We start from the raw sequence: 20000 nt of genomic DNA, 5'->3' as shown, positions 1-20000 counted from the left end.
CACACAAACACATGGTACTTACACATCCGATGCAACATTTACTCCATACAAATAGTATAAAAAACACTGCAGTAGGAGGGACATTAAAGGGTGTTGGACTCCAGGCCAAAAGGTGCTGGGTTTGATGCTCAATCTCTACAGTAATCCCTCAATCCTACATTATCATTGTCAATTAACATTTTCATTTAGACAAAAGGACAAAGTGAAAAATAAAATAGAATATTGAATAGCAATGTGTGGAAGGGGCTGGCTGTAGATGACTGGGTATGGAGTGTAGAGTCACCTCTAGTGCCGGTATCTTCTCGATGAAGCTGGAGCTGACAGACTGAAGGGCCAGCTGGGGCCAGGAGTGAAACCAGTCGATGGCGGTGCAGTTGACCAGCGCCGGGAACTTCCGTGCCCGTGTCCGCAGTGTGAAGCCCACCGGAGAGAAACACAGGACCACCTTCTCGATGGAGAGGGGAGTGATGGATGTAAGGGGAAGAAGGTACATTACATCATGGTGCATTGGAGTAAGACAATAGTTTAAGTAGAAGAACGGTTATGACGGAAAATTCAATGTGGCAATTTCTGTCCCTCTGCTGTGATCTGGCTGTCTTCATGGTTAGCCAAAGGGTGGAAGGGAGGCAGGACGTCAGGTCATTTTGTTCACGGGTTCATTTGGCAATCCTTGTTTCAAGGAATCTTACTGACACACTGTTTTAATTACATTCCCTACACACGGCCCACGGATCCATGTTATTCGCTATTTCCGCTCGCTTAGAATTATCCATTTTTTTTCAGACTCTAGACCTCACCATGTGAGCCCCTCTTACCGGTGTGCAACAGAATACATTCACGACGAGGGGGAGCGGACCCTGACCTTGAGCTGGCGCCGTATCCTCTCGATGAAGAAGCCCCAGCAGTTGTCCCTGGTGTCCAGCAGGCCCAGCCCCCGTAGCTCCATGCGGATGGACGTCACGATCATGTCCACATCCTCGTCACTGAACAGGTCAGGGATGTCCCCTGTGGAGCGAGGGAGGACATGGGAGTTGTTTCCCTAAAAGGATCAGGCAGACCCATTGCTTCTCTGAAGATGCTTGCTACTTATGGCCATGTTGTCTTCCGATCATGCCCATTAAACCAAATTCTTTGTCGCCATTAAATCTCTTACAATAAATAATGGTTCATAAAAGAGACAGAAATGAACAAAGACAATATGTAGTTTTCCTTAATCCACTTACACTGAATTCCGATACATGTCATTAAGGAGCAGGAAGGTGGAACAGGTAGGTTTCAAACATTGGGGGTTAAACCCATTACCTTTACGTCTGGAGGTTAACACCCGCCTAACCACATACTATCCAGCCCCAAACAATAACATTTTCATACATCGAGATGGATGCAACAAAGGATGAGCACTCATTGTGGTGGGCAACTTACTTGCATAACCTGAGTTACAATAGTTTTCATTAATCCTAGTGCAACACCTACTCTGAAAGATTATTCTACCATTTTATGAGCAACAGCAGAGCACGTCTTATGTCTGTCTCTCCCTCTCTCCCTGTCTCTCCCTCTCTCTCTGTCTCTCCCTCTCTCTGTCTCTCCCTCTCTGTCTCTGTCTCTCCCTCTCTCCCTCTCTCTCTCTCTCTCTCTCTCTCTCTCTCTCTCTCTCTCTCTCTCTCTCTCTCTCTCTCTCTCTCTCTCTCTCTCTCTCTCTCTCTCCCTCTCTCTCATGTCCTTGCTAATTCATGTTGTAAAAATTCAAGTGGGCTACCAATGGCTTGACCTCAACAGTGGACCTCAACAGTCAACTTCAGAAAGAGCTTGATTCACAACTATGACTCTAATGACGCCGTTGTCTGCCAATGACGGCAGATAATTAAGCAGTCCTTCCGTTCTGAATAAGATCTTTAATTGGCTGCCGACCTCGTGATCCCAATCTCAACTGCTGGCGGCTAATGAGAACACACTTGTTGTCACACATAGAAGCTGGATGACAACGTTTGACCTCACACAAACAGGTGGGTGATATCATGGCCATTGAGAAACCAAAGGAGACTCCTGAAATAGCACCCAGGCAACAGACAGGTCTAATGAGATGATGTGACAGCCGTGGGGGTGTTATGCATCAGATGCTGCTGTATAGTCGAACCCGAGGCCAGCATGTCGTTGATGAGGACCAGGAAGCGTTCGTCAGGAATCTGGGCGTCGGTGTGGAGGAACACGGTCCCGATGTTCTTCACTCCCACCTTGATGTACAGCGCCGCGATGTCGCTCTGGAACACACAGGAGATGGACCATTACAAAATGGTGGCAATATATATATATATATATATATTCATGTGCAAAGCTGTTCTGACCCTACAACTTTTTTTTTACATTACTTCAAAATCAATGAAATTTGTTCCATAATTGTCTGTGACTTGTATGATATTCAGACTGCCTGACTGTGAATCTTAAAAAGCATGATACAAATCACATAGATAACTTTGAATCCATTTATTCATTGTTAACCTTTTATTATAAGAAGACTAGCAGTTAAAAAGATTACCCTTTCGTCCAACTTCCAAAAACTCTCCACTAATTACAGCACAGTGTTTATGTAAGTGCGTCTATGTGTGTGTACTAGGGATGGACACGGTAATTCAAGTAGGCCTATTCCATTATTCGAAATGACGTGGGTATTCGACTTTAGCTGTAGCAGATTATTTTAAATTTTTGCCTAGAGTTAATTAAATATATTCATTAGCTATATTAATTACATATAGTTCATTAATCATGTATACTAATGCCATTTAATACTTGGAATACTTGGCTATACCGGCAACCTCCGTTCCAGCGGAGAGTCTTTTCCACGGCGGGCTTGATTGTAAATCACCTCCGCACCCGCCTATCCCAAGAATGAGTGATGCAGTAGGTGGGCTTATGTGTTATGTTAACTGGAAATGTTTCAGACATACTGTATTTCCGTCTTACACATAATATATTTTTGTTGATGTTCTGTTATATGCGCATCATGCGTAATGCCAGGCAGGCCCATGTGGTGCAAGTGGAGTTCTGTTGATGTCCAAGCCCACCAGTACTTATACTTTTTGCTGTTGTGCTTCAGTTACTTGAATCTATTCAGTTTGTGCCTTCAATTTACTTTAATCTAATTGCAGTTTGTGCCTTAATGCAATACTGTTCATTCATATTCTTGTCAAAAATGATGGTTTTCTTTCAACTCGTGTGTGTGTGTGTGTGTGTGTGTGTGTGTGTGTGTCTGCACAGATGCGTCTGTGTGTCTTCCTGTATACGTTCCCTCATGTGTGTATGTGTGTGTGTGTGTGTGTGGATTTTTTATTCATAGAAATATCCATACATGTGTGTGTGTTAGTGTGTGTGTGCGTGCGTGCGGTCACCCTGAGGTCGTTGATGCCGTAGCCCTTGCGCAGGGTGACCTGGGACACCTCCAGCAGGCTGAGGAAGGCGGCCAGCCGACAGAGGCTCTGCTTGCCGCTCCCCCCCACCCCCACGAGCAGGGCGTTGCCGTGGGGAGCCTCCAGGATGCGACTGATGCGACACCTGCGACAAGTGACAGGTCACGCACCGGCGGTCTCAGCCCCCCCCGCCGCCCTCGCACCAACGTATCTGGAGTGATGGAGGGGGGAGGATCCGTCGCTGCCAAAACAATCTCTGTAGCCTTTGGCGTGTTGACAAGAGGTTCTTGAGAGTTTGGGTTCTGTTTCATGAAAGCAGACTTCTCTCTCCCTTACAGGCTTGTGGCAGGATCGGGGGAACATCTTTAATCAAAACCTGCTCACGCATTTCTTGGAAAGCAACACCTCGGAAATACAGAGGCAGCTGCTTTATTCACTGCGGGTTAGAAAAACACATCCCCGAGAAATGTATTTTAGAGAAAACTTCATCAACAGTTTCTTCGTCTGAAGGGTTCTGTCGTAGTCACGTTGAGGCTTTTTTTTTGTCCCAGACTTTTGGGAAACTTAGGAGTGGAAGTATGGCTGCATGAGATTATTTGATTATTAATTTATGGAATTATCCAAACGTGTGCGTGTGTGTGTACTTATGTCTGCATTCATATGTGTCTGTAGGTGTGTGTGTGTGTCTGCATGTGTTTGTGTGTGTGTGTGTGTGTGTGTGTGTGTGTGTGTGTGTGTGTGTGTGTGTGTGTGTGTGTGTGTGTGTGTGTGTGTCTTACACATGCTGGATGGCCTCCTCAAACAGCACCAGGTTCATGACGGCGTGCAGCTCATTGTAGTGCTCCAGGGCGTCGTACAGAGTCTTCTGTAGCTTCTCCCAGTCAGAGGCCTGACACACACACACACACACACAAACCCATACACACCGCAAACGCACACACACACACACACACACACACACACACACACACACACACACACACACACACACACACACACACACACACACACACACACACACACACACACACACACACACACACGCACACACACACACAAAACACACTCATTAAACAGTTCTTCCCTGTGTAAAGGGCAAGGAAATCCTTTTAATTCCCACTCCTTTATTCATCTCCTCTATCCACTGTCAGATGTGGTAGCGAGGTCGTCCTCTCATCAGGACGGCTTCACGTTTAATTAAACCCCTATGTCACCAGGAACTGCAATAATAACACTGGCGGCACACCGACTCGTTCATTCCCTAGAAGGCTCGTCGGAGGATTTGAATACCAAGAAGACTGTCAGTATTTGAGGAGACGATCCGTTTCATCACAAGAAATGTAATGAAGGAAGTAAATTAAATTGAGAGTGATTCCTATCATGGAATGAATAATGGAAAGGTACAGCCACTTAGAATCCGACACTAGGGTGAGCCTATTATGTTGAGGGAGCCTCAGTGAACGCGCAAGTTTACCTGTGTGTGTGTGTGTGTGTGTGTGTGTGTGTGTGTGTGTGTGTGTGTGTGTGTGTGTGTGTGTGTGTGTGTGTGTGTGTGTGTGTGTATGTGTGTGCGCGTGTGTGTGTTTGCATATTGCTGTGCGTGCGTGGTGCGTGTGTTTGTGCGTGCGTGCATGTGTGTGTGTTTGGGTGTGTGTGTGCGTGCGTGTGTGTGTGTGCTTTGTACGAGCTAGCCTCACCTGGTGGTAACGGGGCTCTCCCACTCCGAGGGAGAAGTGACAGTAGACGAGAGGCTGGTGAATGAAGATGGACTCGTCTATACCCTGGAAGGACAGACAAGTCAGAGCCACTCGGACCTCCGAACCTTGACATCTGTGTGAGTCACAACAACAGTATTGTGCGGAGAGTGACTCAAACTATCCACCTACCATCCAAGTGTTTCAGTGAAAGCCACGCAGAGGTTATTTGGAGGTTATATCTAAGAGTTAATCCATGTTCATATAGAGTTCCTCAACAAAAAGTTGAAAATAACGTACTGGTTTCTGTCCCAAGTTATCCACAGCCTAACTTTGAGTAATCCTTGATTCAAGATGCCTTAATCCCTTACTCCTTAGCATTTTACATCTGAATTCAAGTCAGGTCCCTTTGGCTCTAGGCGTCTGCTGAAGGACTAAGTAATCAATATGACTGTACTTTGACTTGGCAGAACTGAATGTTTCCCACCACCAGAGAGAACTCGCTTTCACCTCAAAGTATCTCTTGCCGGTGTCGATGAGGATCTTGTTGAAGAGCTCCTCGTCCTTCTCCTCCATCAGCTTGTCTGAGTAGACCCTGGAGCTCTCGTGGAGCCACAGGTGGACCAGCTCGATGGGGTAGCGGATGCAGTCCGGCTGGGCGAACAGGATGCCCTGCTCACGCCAGGAGGACACACGGACGCACGTGACCGGGAGGCGGAGTCACAGCGGGTAGGTCATGTGGTAGGGTGGTCAGGTGATGAATACATTTTTCAATGTAAGTAGTGTACATTAGTAGTGAGATTGCAGTTGGTTATCAAAACCCTTCATAAACAATGTTTTTAGTTAGTTTCAGATAATAATGAAGTGGTAAAACTCTACAAAAAGGGTACAATAATTAACCATTAATTAACACTAAATGATGCATTAATAGTTAACTAACAGTTAACTAATGGTCTAGTAATAATGTGTGTGTGTGTGTTTGAACTTGTGTTCACGTGTGTGTGTGTGTGTGTGTGTGTGTATGTGTGTGGGTGGGGGTGCGTTTATGTGTGTGTGCGTTCTTGTGTGTGCACGTGTGTGCGTACGTGCACGTATGTGTGTTTTTCTGTGTGTGACCTGGAAGATGTTGGAGAGGTCTCTCAGGTTGAAGATGTAGTGGAAGCGTATGGCGGTTGGGAGGAAGTTCTGGCTGACCTTCTGGTGCAGACAGATAGCTGCCTGCTCAGAGGGAAGCGCAGAGAGACACAGCGTTCATATTCATGAGGTGCACCATGATAGTTTTGTGCCAAAGGTGTTTGACACTCCGCCATAAGCCTCTGGGTTGGATATCAAATACCTTCAGCGTAACTAGAAGAAAATAAGTTTTCTTTGGATACGTGTGGATTGGAAAGGGGGCACGGCACGGTAAAGACTAATAGACAGACTCATACACGAATCGACATAGGATTATTGTACACAAACTAATAGCTTGGCTCTTAGTAATCAAATTCCTGAGGTATCTGTACTATTGCATTAACAGTTTGCCACCATGATATGTCGCAACCATTATTGCTTCCATGACATGCCTTCCCAGTCCTCATCGACTGCACTCTGGGACGCTTCCTTCTCAAGGCCTTTGGGATGACGGGAGGTTTTCCTAGCCCTTTAGAGGGCTTACGTTTAGGGAGGGGCTTATTAATTGTGAGCCTCTGGAGTCCATTAAGGCTGTCACTGTCATGCACTCAACGTTTAATTAAGTAGTTGACTAGAAAGCGAGTAGGGGTTAGGATGCAGTTGGTGTGACGGGTGGTCGGACTTGACCCGACGCATCAGAGGGTTCGTTACACGAAACACCTGGGAAGTCTTCCTGAGAAACGATTCAGACTGTCGACTTGAACATGGACTTAACTTGCGGAGCGGAGGCTAACGCGGAGCTACCTGTATGAGGCTTCCCACAGAGCGCGAGACCCCGTAGCTGAAGCCCCCCTGCAGGAAGTGAGCCGACAGGATGCTGGAGAAGATGGTGGCCAGGGCCTCGGCGCTCGGGAAGTGGACCGCAAACACAGAGAAGTGTCGCTAGGGAGGGAGGGAGGGGGGAGGGGGGAAGAGGGAGGGAGGGAGGGAGGGAGGAAGGGGGAGGGAGAGAGAGAGAAAGGGAGAGGGGGAGTGAGGAGGTTAGGAGGGAGGAGGGTAGGCGGGAGAGAGGGGGGAGGGAGGAGGGGGGAGGAGGGATATATATTTTTTTTACAACCTTTATTTATTACAACCTTTTGAATTTAAATCTTATTATTTTAGCTACTCAAGATTGTGCAAGATATGAATATTATCCTATTCCATTTAAAAACGTAATCTCACCATGAACTTCACCACGGGCAATATCATCTCTTTTACAACTCCATTAATTATTGTGACTTCTCCCTCCCTCTCCCTCTCCCCCTCCCCTACCTGTAGCCGGGGGTTGACAGAGAAGCTCCCAGCCGTGGGGTTCATGCAGGTGATGTACTGACAGCTGTGGATCTCCTTCAACACCAGCCTCTGTCTGTCATACCTGAGCCATCAAAACAAAACCACCAGTCTGCTGTCAAGCACATATGTGTGTCAGAATACACGGTGTGTGTGTGTGTGTGTGTGTGTGTGTGTGTGTGTGTGTGTGTGTGTGTGTGTGTGTGTGTGTGTGTGTGTGTGTGTGTGTGTGTGTGTGTGTGTGTGTGTGTGTGTGTTTGTGTCTGTGTGTGTCAGAATACACAGTGTGTGTGTGTGTCAGAATACACAGTGTGTGTTTGTCACACACTGTGTGACAAACACAGTGTGTGTCACACACTTTGTTAATTGAGTCGTGGAGAAGGGGTAGGTTTAAATAAGCATAAGCTTCATCCTACTCTTTTTCAGACATGTTGGGTTAACATTATGACATTTGTTTTGACTATCCTCATTGGATTTGTTTGTTTTTTTGTTTATTTTGTTGTATTACTCGAACATGTTTGAAATAAAAAAAGAAAAATAAATAAATAATGAATGCACAGTGTGTGTTTGTCAGAATACACAGTGTGTGTGTGTGTGTGTGTGTGCGTCAGAATACACAGTGTGTGTGTGTGTGTCAGAATACGCAGTGTGTGTGTGTGTGTGTGTGTGTGTGTGTGTCAGAATACGCAGTGTGTGTGTGTGTGTGTGTGTCAGAATACACAGTGTGTGTGTGTGTGTACGAATACACAGTGTGTATGTTTGCGTGCATGCGTGTGTGTGTGTGTGCGTGTCTGACCAGTGGTGGTAGTCGAGGTGCTGGCGTATCAGTGTGTGAGGCTGGCAGGTCCCGTAGACGTCCACCTCGGGCATGTTGAGGTCGTCGATGAAGTAGATGAGTCTCTTGGCGGCCGGGGGGGCGTAGTTGCGGCCGGCCTTCTTCTCCAGGGGCTTCTCCAGCACTCCTGCAGGGGGGGGGGGGGGGGGGTAGATCAATACACAGGGCGGTGGAGGAAGACATCAAGATGATTGATTTACATCATTCATGTCATTTCTAGATAGGGAATACCATGGTGTAAATCATAGAAACAATGTTTTGATACTTATATAAGAAACACTATGGTATATTTCAATTTCATGGAGTGAGAAATACACTGTTTTAATAACATTACCTGTAAATAGGTAACAAGGGACTCAAGAAAAATGTGTTCACTACTAGCTGCACTGATGTCCACAGAAATAAATATATTTATTGATATCATTTTTTATCTTTATTTGTTATCGATCTATTTTTATCTATTTTCCGTTCTTATTGGGTAAGGTAGGCAGTGCAGTGCACATAAGACCCCCGTCCAGCTGCCGTTAGACGGTTGACGACGGTGAACGTGCCGCGAGGTGCAGGCCCGACTCACTCTGCAGCACGGCCGAGGTGGTGTAGTAGTTGAAGGGCACCTTGGTCACCACGTAGTCCTCCCTCAGCCGGGACACCTTGTCCCACACCAGGATGGACTTGCCCACCCCGGCGTTGCCCACCAACATGATGGGCTTGCCCCTCTGGAGGAGCAGGTCGATGAAGAAGGTGAGGCAGATGGTCTCCGCCGTGTGGACCAACACCGTCTAGAGGCAATGGGGGTGTAAGGTTAGCATGCTCCTTATGATGGAGCAAACACACAGTAACGCACGCACGCACGCACGCACGCACGCTCGCACGCACGCACGCACGCACGCGCACACTCACACACACACACACACACACACACACACACACACACACACACACACACACACACACACACACACACACACACACACACACACACACACACACACACACACACACACAGGCTTACGCATTCATCAAACCGTTCAGGATGGACTTTATCAGTACCACTGAGTACGTAAGGTCAGGGTTGTCTTTTGTATCTCGTGTTTGATTTTTTCGAGTACAGCTGTACATGATTAGAGCATTGATCAAACTATTGAGTTGTACAACAGGAGGCTAGAGGGAGGGACGGGCCAAGGGCGATGTGAAAGTGGGTTAGGATGAACTTTTATGTCTTTCTGTTATTAGGTATAATTCATATTCATATTTCTGTTTCTCTGCCCCTATGGACGAGATGATGACCCTCTACGGGCTGACTGGCGACCCCGGGCCCCTGACCTGAAGAGGGGCCTCGGGCTCCAGCTCAAAGGGCAGCATCCTCTCGCTCCACGGCGTGAACTTCTTGGTCTCCGAGTCGATGAAGTAGTCAAAGACGGTTCCCTGGGAGGGGAACTTGACCGCCCTCATCTCCTTGGACCACCAGCGGCTGAACTCGGCGCGGTGGTCGATGAGCTGGGACACAGACGCAGAGACGCTGTGACGACTGGGAGCTGGTCAGGGCTGTGTCCGAACGCCAACGACCCAGACGCGCCAATACACACTTTCTCTCTCATTCAAATGTAATCGAATGAAATGCATTAAATTCTATTTAATTAAAAAAATATCTTAATGTAATCAAACCAAAAAGAGAGGAGTGAAATACAGTCTGAAACAGACATACACACACACACACACACACACACACACACACACACACACACACACACACACACACACACACACACACACACACACACACACACACACACACACACACACACACACACACACACACACACGCACGCACGCACACACACACAGAGCGGAGGTGGTGGTGGTGGTGGTGTTCACCTGGTCCTGGAACAGCGCCCCTCCGAAGGCCCAGACGCAGGCGAACACAAAGTAGATCTCATACAGCTCCCTGGGGGAGTCGGCCGGGGTGTTGGCCTCCGTCAGCAGGCAGTCCAGCAGGGAGCACAGGGTCTGATATGCACACACACGCACACATACACACACACACACACACACGCACACACACACAGGCACACACCAAAATAATATTGATCATATTTTATTTGCCCCATTCATTTGAAAGATTCCTCCATCCTTCTCCATAGAAAATAAGTTATTCGAATCAATTTTGTTTCTTACATTAAACTTTTATTACACTACGAGTGGTACGACTTAAAATATATATGAACACTGATACAGGTGAGTGTTAAAACTAAAACACTATACCATACTATTTTTTTAAGTACCCCTCTAATGAAAGAAAAAAAAAATGACGTTGACTTTTCCAGGTAGTATTTATGTTAAAACAAGTTAACTTTACACCAAGAAGAAGCTCGGAATAAGGGTTTCAGAAACACTAGCTCTCTATAGGAAGAGTGCAGTGAGGATGCAGCCACTTGCCTGCACCATGCTGTTCTCTGGGATGGGTGTGATGGTCTTCAGGTTGCAGCGGACCTGCTCCAGGCAGCAGGGCACGTACTTATCAAACAGGATGGTCAGGTTGGCCCGCTCTGATTGGGCGCTACGGGTGTCAATCCAGCTCGTCACGTACCTGATTGGTCCAGGCCCCCAAAATATATCAGATGACACTTCAATGTTTAACTCTAGTGCCATTTACATTTCACAGCGTGTACAATTCATCATTGTGAGTATATATTTAGTTTTTTGATTCAGTTTTTCATCCTTTTTATTCTTCTTGTGTACTTTACAGCCAAATTCCCTGTCCGGATTAATAAAGTGTATCATCTTCCCTTATTATCCCCTCAGGAGGATTCAGCACACAGACCAAAACCAAACAACCTGACTCCTGCTAACGATACATCTCTATATTCATCTCCTCATCCTCCGTGTGCGTTTGAGTGCGGGCCCTACGAGCTCCAGCCCAGGTCCTGGGGGTTGACGTAGAGGATCCCGGCCCGGGACACGGTGGCGGGGGTGGCGGCCCTCAGGTGGGAGATCTCAAAGAGCAGGCGCATGGAGGGGGACAGGCTGATGCGCTCGTTGCTGGCCAGGGTCAGCACCTCCAGGGAGGGAGAGATGGGGGGGATCTCGACTTAGCTCCACAAAATCAACCAGAAACAGCTTCCTTTTAAGTGTCAGGTTTAGCGATAACGCTGAGAATGTGATATGAGTCGTTACACATTTGGCCTTGTTTGTGTATTGCTATGTTTTTCTTACTCTAATAAGTTACATTTAGATTTTCATTTATTATGAATGAGTCAAACGTCAGAGTTTTAGATTAAAGGAAGTGACTTTACCACCGGTTTCTAGAAGTAAACACAGAACGAATATTAAAGATAGACTGAAAATAAATGAAAGATTCAGTACATTAAAGAGAAAAAGACTGAAGTTGACCACAGAGCTACCAGGGCTACCTTGTTGTCATCCATGACGGTGTTGAGGGACTCGATCCACATGGGGTCGATGTCCCCGTCCAGCACGATCCACTTGGGACTGTCGTGGCCCACCGAGGTCATCTCCCTCATGGTGGAGGAGAACAGACCTGAGGGGGGAGGGTTACCCTTTAACAATGGGTCACGTGTGAACGCAAATGTGTACCCCTGACCGGTGAATACACCTGAGGGGTGAGGAAGGCTGGAGTTACACTATGAGGGCTTCAGTTCATGAGATTACTTGGATTCATCTATTTTATTGAACCGTTCCCCATTGTGCGCCCTTCATGGACAGCACAGTGACGACGTGGGTTGAAAGAGAAAGACTGAACGACGAGGTTGTTCCGAGGTGTAATGCCTGTCTGTGTAACATGCCAAATCTGATTGAGCGCTGCCGTGGTTAAGTCATGATATTGGAATGAACCCCCTTTGAGTCCCCAGCCTCCCCCTCTCCCTCATGCAACGTAGTCCTCCGCACCGTCCTTCCACTCCCTGGTGGCCGGGTGCAGGTAGCCAAACAGCTCGTCGGTGGTCACCGCCTTGGGGTTCATGTCGCTCCACACCGGCTTCATCTGCATGTTGGCGTAGGTCCTGTGCAGGGTCTTCAGGATCTGATGGAGGAAGGCCCGTTGAACCAACGCTAGAGGAACGGGGACGGGGTCATTGTGGCCCCGTCGTACATAACATATCATATTCTGTGTGGTTGTTTTTGTCCTTTATGTAACTGCATGCGTGTGCTTTGTAGCTGGAGGTTAAAATGACTCTGGGCTAAGAATGGACTTTCATCAGGTAGTCAAATAAAGGGGGTGCTGCTCATGTTAGTAGTAGACGAAGCTATGTTGTGTTTAGTTATTGGCTTGTTGAATACGGAGAGATTGTTTGCTTCAACCCATAGCGTTTCATACTACAAATCAGAAGGATTCTGAGTTATAACTAAAAGGACTGCATGGTTAATAAGAGAGGGCTGAGCACAATTGTGCAGAAACGTTCAATGAACTCAATTGGCACAGACGTTCAGGGTTCAGGGTGCACCATTAAAAAGACAGCTCACATATCGTGCAGCAGATGAGAGTTACTGTATTGGACAGGCTTCATGACCTACCTGGCTCTTGCCTGTTCCCGGTCCTCCGACTACAAACACAGAATGTCTGACTGCCAACAACTCCTCCAACTGCGTCACCTATACAAAAACATGAATGTGATGTATGTATTGATCACATTACATTGGATGTATATATGATACATCTCAAAAGCAGTTTCACACTCACAAACTGTGAACGTGCTGGCATGCTGAATGATATGCAATTGTAGCATTCCATGAGATTTGTATATTCCCAATAGTCCTAACAATTTTTCTTCATCCATGTTTTCATTTCATTTCCTCAGAATCAGAATGTGATTCATTTCCAAATCGGTTACCCACGGGACAACAAGGAATTGTTCATTATATTTTGTGGCAAGGAAGAATTGAAAAATACAAAATTCAAAAGTACGGTTATCAAAAAGTGTGTATCAAAGAACAATAATATCCACATACTCTGATCAGATATATCAACATTATCTGATCAGATATGTCAACACAATCTGATCAGATATGTCAACACACTCTGATCAGATATGTCAACACACTCTGATCAGATATATCAACAATCTCTGATCAGATATATCAACATACTCTGATCAGGTACATCAACACACTCTGATCAGATACATCAACACACTCTGATCAGATACTGTATATCAACAATCTCTGATCAGATATGTCAACAATCTCTGATCAGATATGTCAACACACTCTGATCAGATATATCAACAATCTCTGATCAGATATATCAACAATATCTGATCAGATCAACATGCTCTGATCAGATACAGTATATCAATATCTTATAAACCATGAGCAGTACCTTGAGGATGAAGTTCTCCTCGGGCTGCAGGCGCAGCTCGCTGACCGACTGGCGCACGGCGTTCTCCAGCTCGGGGTCCCTCTTCCTGGGCACGTCCAGCTGGGGGAAGAGGTCGCCGATGAGCCCCAGGAAGATGGGCACGTCGCTGGTCACGATCTTGGGCAGGTTGAAGTCCCTCAGAGCCCGCATCAACACCTAGGAGGAGAGAGGGGATGATTACCCTAGAGGATTACACTCGTCCTGCTCAGGGTCAGGTGCTAACGAGTTTATGCAGCCTGAAAGACCGATGTGTTCTACTTTACAGGGCTTGGCCAAAAAGGTTAGCAACAAATGTGTAGTTAAGTGTCTTTGGTTCGTGTGTTTATAAACAGTAATGTAGATACAAATGTGATATTAGTAGGTACATACGTATATATCCTTGCTTTATGTGTACTTATTTTCCTTAGTTTCTGTTTTGAATTATGATTATGTTTCGGATTTTGAGTCAAATATTTGACAATAAAATGAAGGCAGCAACATGAGGACAATAGAGATGATTTCTAACAGGAATCACAATTGTAATTATATAAGGATGTGTTTGATTTACTTTATATATTTTAAGTATAACAATAGCCTGAATTAGATAGGAATGAATCAGATTACATGAAATATCGTTGAAAGTCTGTTGTAGCCAGCGTTGTGAATCCCCAGTGATGAGTGAGTACCTGCTCCTCAGGCCGGCTCCTCTCCTCCCTCTTCAGAGACCCGGCCACCACCAGGACCGACTTGATGGCCCTCAGACCCCAGTCATAGTGATCCTGGGAGGCAGATGGAAGGCATAGAAACGTTGAAAGAAGCCAATACAAACAATATCGTTGCCATTGAGATACAAAACAGTACTGCATGTGTGTAAATTATGTCCCATGATGATAGTAACAAAGGACCAAAAGCAACAGTATAGTGCTTCTGTACTTGATTTGTACATCACATCTCCACCGAAGAGAGATGCAATCAAAATTAACATACTCCACCTAAAGGACACTATTCCTCTGACTTCCATACAAATGACTGATGGACACATGTCCAATGTATGTGTGCTTGCAGATGACCCTGCACCTGTTTGGACAGCAGCTCCTTGCACAGCGTGTACAGGCTGATGAACTTGCGTGCCAGCAGACGGGCGTCGATGAAGCCCTCGGCGACCAACATGATCTCACAGATCAGCTCGAAGTCCGGGATCACCATGGCACAGGGCCTGCATGGTCAACCCACCAGCAGGGCATAAGGCAAGCCTTTAGTGTACGATTGCACTTTCACCACTGTAATTCCCATAATGCATTGCTTTCCCCCTAGATCCTTACACCTTTATCCCCTTAGCTTAACGTAACAATCAACCAAGGAGGCGGAATACTCAAGTGGCTTCGATTCCCATTCAAAAGGTTCATCGTTCAATCCCCAAAGGCTGAAGCTACTAATTCCTTAAAGCTTGTATCTCATTATAAATGGCATTTGGCATTATGTCTAAAAAGCAGTAAAACAGTAAAACCCAAACGGAAACTAGGCACAATGATTTCACACTTTGCACCTAAAGTTTGTATTTATTTTACCTTATCTAACAGCTACTACTTCTACTACTACCACTATTAATACTAGTATTACTAGTATCTTCTATAGTGAGTACTACTGCTACCACTACTACCACTATACTAGAGTGAGTAATACTACCACTACCACCACTATACTACGGTGAGTACTGCTACCACTTTACTACAGCGAGGGCTCCCACTCCCCTCAGTGTCTCTGACCTGAACAGGGCCTTGAGGTTCTCAGGAAGCTCCGCCCTCCCGGCGTAGCCCGGGTTCAGAGTGATGAAGATCCCCACTGTAGGCCTCAGCTCTATCTCCTCCCCCAGGAAGTGGAACCTGCACACACACACGCACGCACACACACACACGCACACACACACACACACACACACACACACACACACACACACACTCACACACACACACACACACACACACACACACACACACACACACACACACACACACACACACACACACACACACACACACACACACACACACACACACACACACACACACACACACACACATTCACACACATATACACACACAAACACCCACGTGCTGAAACGCACACATGCACACACCCACAGAAACAAACACAGCATTTTCAGGTATTTCAAATTACGTTCATTAATAATCATACATTTTGTATATTGTTTGACCAAGCTATTCAATGCATGTTATCTGACCTCTGTTTCTTGTTGCGAACAGCATCCTGTATGGTCTTGACCTGCACGGCCACCACAGACAGAACCTCCACAGAGATCCTGTTGAACTCATCAAAGCAGCCCCATACGCCTGTCTGAGCCAGCCCCTTGTAGATGTTCCCTATGGACTACAGTCAAGCAAGACATTGACCATCAACCCACCTTTAGATAGTGTTTTATGTGCAAGAATGCAACGTGAACTTAGAAGATATAAAAATGTAAAAAAACAATAATTCATAATCACATACATTTGAGACATGCATTTATCTAAGATTAATCAGAGTGAAATATTACAAATCGAGTAGACTTGAGAGAGTGTGTAGCCATCCCCACCTTGTAGTCCATCTGTTCTGAGCAGTTGAACACATAGACCATGATGCCGAGCGAGCGGCCCAGGTCCTTGGTGGTCTCTGTCTTGCCGGTCCCGGCTGGGCCAGAGGGGGCGCCACTCATGGTCAGATGGAGGGACTGAGTCAGGGTGATGTAGCATCTGTAGAAGGGAATGGTTTGTTATTAAGGGCTGCAGTAAGGAGATACTGTACTCACAATGCAAGGAAGAAGACAGCAGAATCACACTGCCAAAACTATTTGTTCAGGTAATATCCAGTTTTAGACATTACACAAGGATATGCTAGTGTACATTTATTAAGACTTATTAACACTCAACAGCTTTATTAGGATATTTACTGGTTAGGATAATATTGTGGCTGTGTGTGTGTGTGTGTGTGTGTGTGTGTGTGTGTGTGTGTGTGTGTGTGTGTGTGTGTGTGTGTGTGTGTGTGTGTGTGTGTGTGTGTGTGTGTGTGTGTGTGTGTGTGTGTGTGTGTGTGTGTGTGTGTGTGTGCGTGTGTACCTGTCAGTCAGTGGGGTGATGACCAGTCTGTTGGTGTTCCCCAGGTACTCGTAGCTGAACTGGAACTGGGCGTCGCAGATGTTTACGTAGCACTGCCGGCTGTCCTCGTCCCAGCGGTGCCGCAGCTGGGACAGCCACGCGAAGGCCTGGCCCGTCGTCACCTAGGAGACCCAGGAGCCCCGGGAGGGGATGGAAGGAGTTACAGCAGCAGAAGGACACGGCGACTCAGGCAGGAGAAGATCAATAGAAAATACATCAAATACAAATGTATACACTTTTACAAAGAAATTAAACAAATTCTTACATGTATATGCATAGAGTACAAATTATGAAAATAACATATATTGATAATATAGATAACTATCAACAGAATATAGGGTGATGTGAAAAGTATAAACAGAAATAAATATGGATAAAACAGCCAATATGGTCAAGTAGTTAGCATATTGTTACATAAATATAAGTGACATCACAAAAGTGTGTCAGAGGGTGAAGTGATTGCTGACATGTGATCAATCATCGGTTGAGTCTCATGTTGTGTGTGTCTGTATTAGGACCCCAGCTAGGGTGACCCGTCGGTACCTTCTGGGCGATCAGCTTGGCCACCACGTCGCGGGCGTGGACGTCGATGGTGCAGATGGTCATGATCTTCTGCCGGTCGCCCGGCGTCAGCTCCCCCAGCAGCATGTGGATCAGGGAGTTCAGCTGGGTGATCTGTGGGGCGGTGAGGGGACAAAAGAGCCTTTAACCCGACCCTTTCGGTTCAACATCGACGTATAAGGCTTTGAGATCTCAAAATGGCCGCGGAACAATGTGTGTTGGTGTTCTACCTCATTTCATCCTGGAGAACATTTAGTTATTTGACATTGTGTTGATCACCAACAGAAGCTGCAACACATTGCACTTAATAAACAGCCGGAGTCAGTCGCACCTGTTTCTTGTTGTAGTCTTTCAAAGCCGTCTCAAACCCTTCCTCCACCCTCTCGAATGCGATGCCCACATCCGTGGCCCACCACACCTGGCTCCCGGTCAGACCCACCTGAGAAAAAACACTTTGGTTTGTGTGTAAACCCCAAGAGTCGAAGTAGAGACACGAGCAAGATGGGACGCCCTGAGCGGACCTGTGCAGGGTAGTCAAAGAGCCACTGGTCTCGCGGCTTGTCTTCGTACGCGGCCACAGCCTCCTGGATCTCCTTCCGCACCGTGCTGCACATGGTGCTCTCAAGGGCACTCAGCCAGCACTCAGCCTGAGAACAGGATCACAATTAAAGTCAAATATATGAATTTATATCGTCTAATTCTAATGTACGCTGAAAAAAATTACTCTACTCTAATATCATAAGATATACAGAGCCATTAATGAACAAAAGAAGGGTTCAATGGTGTTTGGAATGCTTTGAACACGAATAAAGATATTCAATATAACATTGAGAGAATAAACGGATCCTGTTCAAAGGGAAGGTTACACACACGCAGTTTGTGGATTAATTGGCACGCGCAGTTCAGCGTTCACACCTGTCCTTCGCAGACGCATGGTTCAGAGAAGGCCACGTATTCTCCCTCTCGGCTGTACATCCCCATGGCAACCGCCTCCCTATCGCTGCCTCCACCTCCACGCTCTGAATCTTTGAAGCGGAGATCTGCTATGTTGTCAAACAGCTTCAGAAGGTGCCTGGTTACCTGGTGGGTAGACACACACACGCGCACAGCGCACATGAAAGAGGAGGTCGTTATCAGACATTAACTGCAGAAATTCTGTTTTGATGAGGATTTCAACCCTGACCAGCCTTTTTTGACAGATCTTTTATTCTGTTGCTCAAAAACTGAAGATGGGTCAAACTAAATCGAAAGAGAGCACTTGACTAGACTTGTTTTTAGAGTGCACAAGAGTTCAATAAAGTGGTTGCAGGCTAGGCTATTTGCAGGCTAGGCTATAATGATCTTACCCTATTGCTATTTAAATGTTAAAGACTATACCCTAACCTAAGCCATCCATTGTGCAAACCCAATCCATAACCTACCCTACCCCTAAGCTCTTTTAACCGACTTAACCCGTCCCCTAACTGTAAACTTCAAGTTAAGGCTAAACCCGTCCCTAACACCCACACATGATTCAATGGAAAATGTAATCGTTATTTGGGAATGCTTTGACCCTTAGCTCTTAACACAGCTTCCTTCTTTCAATAGAATCGTTTAAGCCCTAACCCTAACCCCAACCCCGTCCCACGTCGACACTCCCTGTTCTCTCCACCTGTTTGGGCTGGGTCCCCTTGGAGACAATCTCCAGCAGGTCGGTGGCGGAGACGAAGTAGAAGCGGGGGAAGGTGAGCCTCTTGGTCTCCAGGTACTCGGCCAGGGCCTTCTCACACACCGACAGCCTCTGCTGCAGCGCCTCCAGCTGCTCCTGGTAGCCCGGCCGGTTGGTCACCTGCACCACGTTGCTGGTCTGCACCACCTCCGTCATCAGGCCCTGGACGGAGCGCATGGGGCCACGGGGGGAGGGAAGAGACCACACAGTAGTTGAACTAAGATATGGAAATGGGATGGTGGGAACTACTGATAGAAGGGTGGCAAATAGAGTGAATAGAGTGTGTGTTTTTGTCTGTGTGTGTCTTTTTATTTTAGAATTGGGGTTTGCACAAGTAAAGCAGATGATTTAAGGCCACACCCCGCCAAAAAAGCAATAATTGTAAGACTTCTATTACAGTAATGATAAAGCATAACAATTATCTCAACTATTAGACTGCTAGAGCTCATATGAGAAATGCTAATCACCACAAGCTTGGGAATGGGAACCAGACAAATCTGCAGGGTCATGGCAAATGCGTCTAGCGTCCCTCCCCCTCCCGTTCAGACAGTTTTCTAGCAGACATGGCCCTAGCGGGTCCATCACAACCATTTATCTAATATTGGGGGGGTTTGATATGGTGACCGTACAGAGTAGCGGCCTATGGGAGCAACATTATTTCATAAACACCCAAGATGGCTGCCACCGATGTGTCACACGTTCCATTGGTCTGATTGGTTGTAGGTCGATCAAATTGCGTCCAGAGTCGTTTTGGTCTACACCTGTCGATAACTCCCCTTGGAAATCAAAAATGAACTGAGAGACTCCAGACCAATATGCTTTAGCGAATTCCTCTGGCAATGTCAGGTGATATT

The 20000-nt window shown here is 46.5% G+C and overlaps 1 protein-coding gene across 1 annotated transcript in view; it reads right to left on the bottom strand.

Annotated features, from left to right (window-relative positions):
* The window catches only part of dnah9l (dynein, axonemal, heavy polypeptide 9 like), a 55281-nt gene that overhangs the window by 19491 nt on the left and 15790 nt on the right, over positions 1-20000 (bottom strand). The window contains exons 26-56 of the mRNA XM_056596622.1: positions 19090-19308; positions 18354-18518; positions 17960-18085; positions 17770-17877; positions 17421-17552; positions 16839-16999; positions 16319-16475; positions 15968-16113; positions 15492-15608; positions 14803-14941; positions 14412-14504; positions 13708-13902; positions 12903-12980; positions 12279-12411; positions 11783-11910; positions 11280-11428; positions 10809-10959; positions 10248-10379; positions 9696-9869; positions 8947-9151; positions 8334-8499; positions 7520-7622; positions 7013-7150; positions 6212-6313; positions 5606-5767; positions 5099-5182; positions 4181-4290; positions 3384-3546; positions 2135-2258; positions 863-1005; positions 284-445 (exon numbers count right to left, since the gene is read on the bottom strand). Coding sequence (XP_056452597.1) covers positions 284-445; positions 863-1005; positions 2135-2258; positions 3384-3546; positions 4181-4290; positions 5099-5182; positions 5606-5767; positions 6212-6313; positions 7013-7150; positions 7520-7622; positions 8334-8499; positions 8947-9151; positions 9696-9869; positions 10248-10379; positions 10809-10959; positions 11280-11428; positions 11783-11910; positions 12279-12411; positions 12903-12980; positions 13708-13902; positions 14412-14504; positions 14803-14941; positions 15492-15608; positions 15968-16113; positions 16319-16475; positions 16839-16999; positions 17421-17552; positions 17770-17877; positions 17960-18085; positions 18354-18518; positions 19090-19308 — 4365 coding nt within the window. The remainder of the gene's footprint in view (positions 1-283; positions 446-862; positions 1006-2134; positions 2259-3383; positions 3547-4180; positions 4291-5098; positions 5183-5605; positions 5768-6211; positions 6314-7012; positions 7151-7519; positions 7623-8333; positions 8500-8946; positions 9152-9695; positions 9870-10247; positions 10380-10808; positions 10960-11279; positions 11429-11782; positions 11911-12278; positions 12412-12902; positions 12981-13707; positions 13903-14411; positions 14505-14802; positions 14942-15491; positions 15609-15967; positions 16114-16318; positions 16476-16838; positions 17000-17420; positions 17553-17769; positions 17878-17959; positions 18086-18353; positions 18519-19089; positions 19309-20000) is intronic.

Source organism: Gadus chalcogrammus, chromosome 8 (genome assembly GCF_026213295.1).
Source record: "Gadus chalcogrammus isolate NIFS_2021 chromosome 8, NIFS_Gcha_1.0, whole genome shotgun sequence".
In the NCBI taxonomy this organism is placed as follows: domain Eukaryota; kingdom Metazoa; phylum Chordata; class Actinopteri; order Gadiformes; family Gadidae; genus Gadus; species Gadus chalcogrammus.
This window is presented reverse-complemented; position numbering and strand designations above follow the sequence as displayed.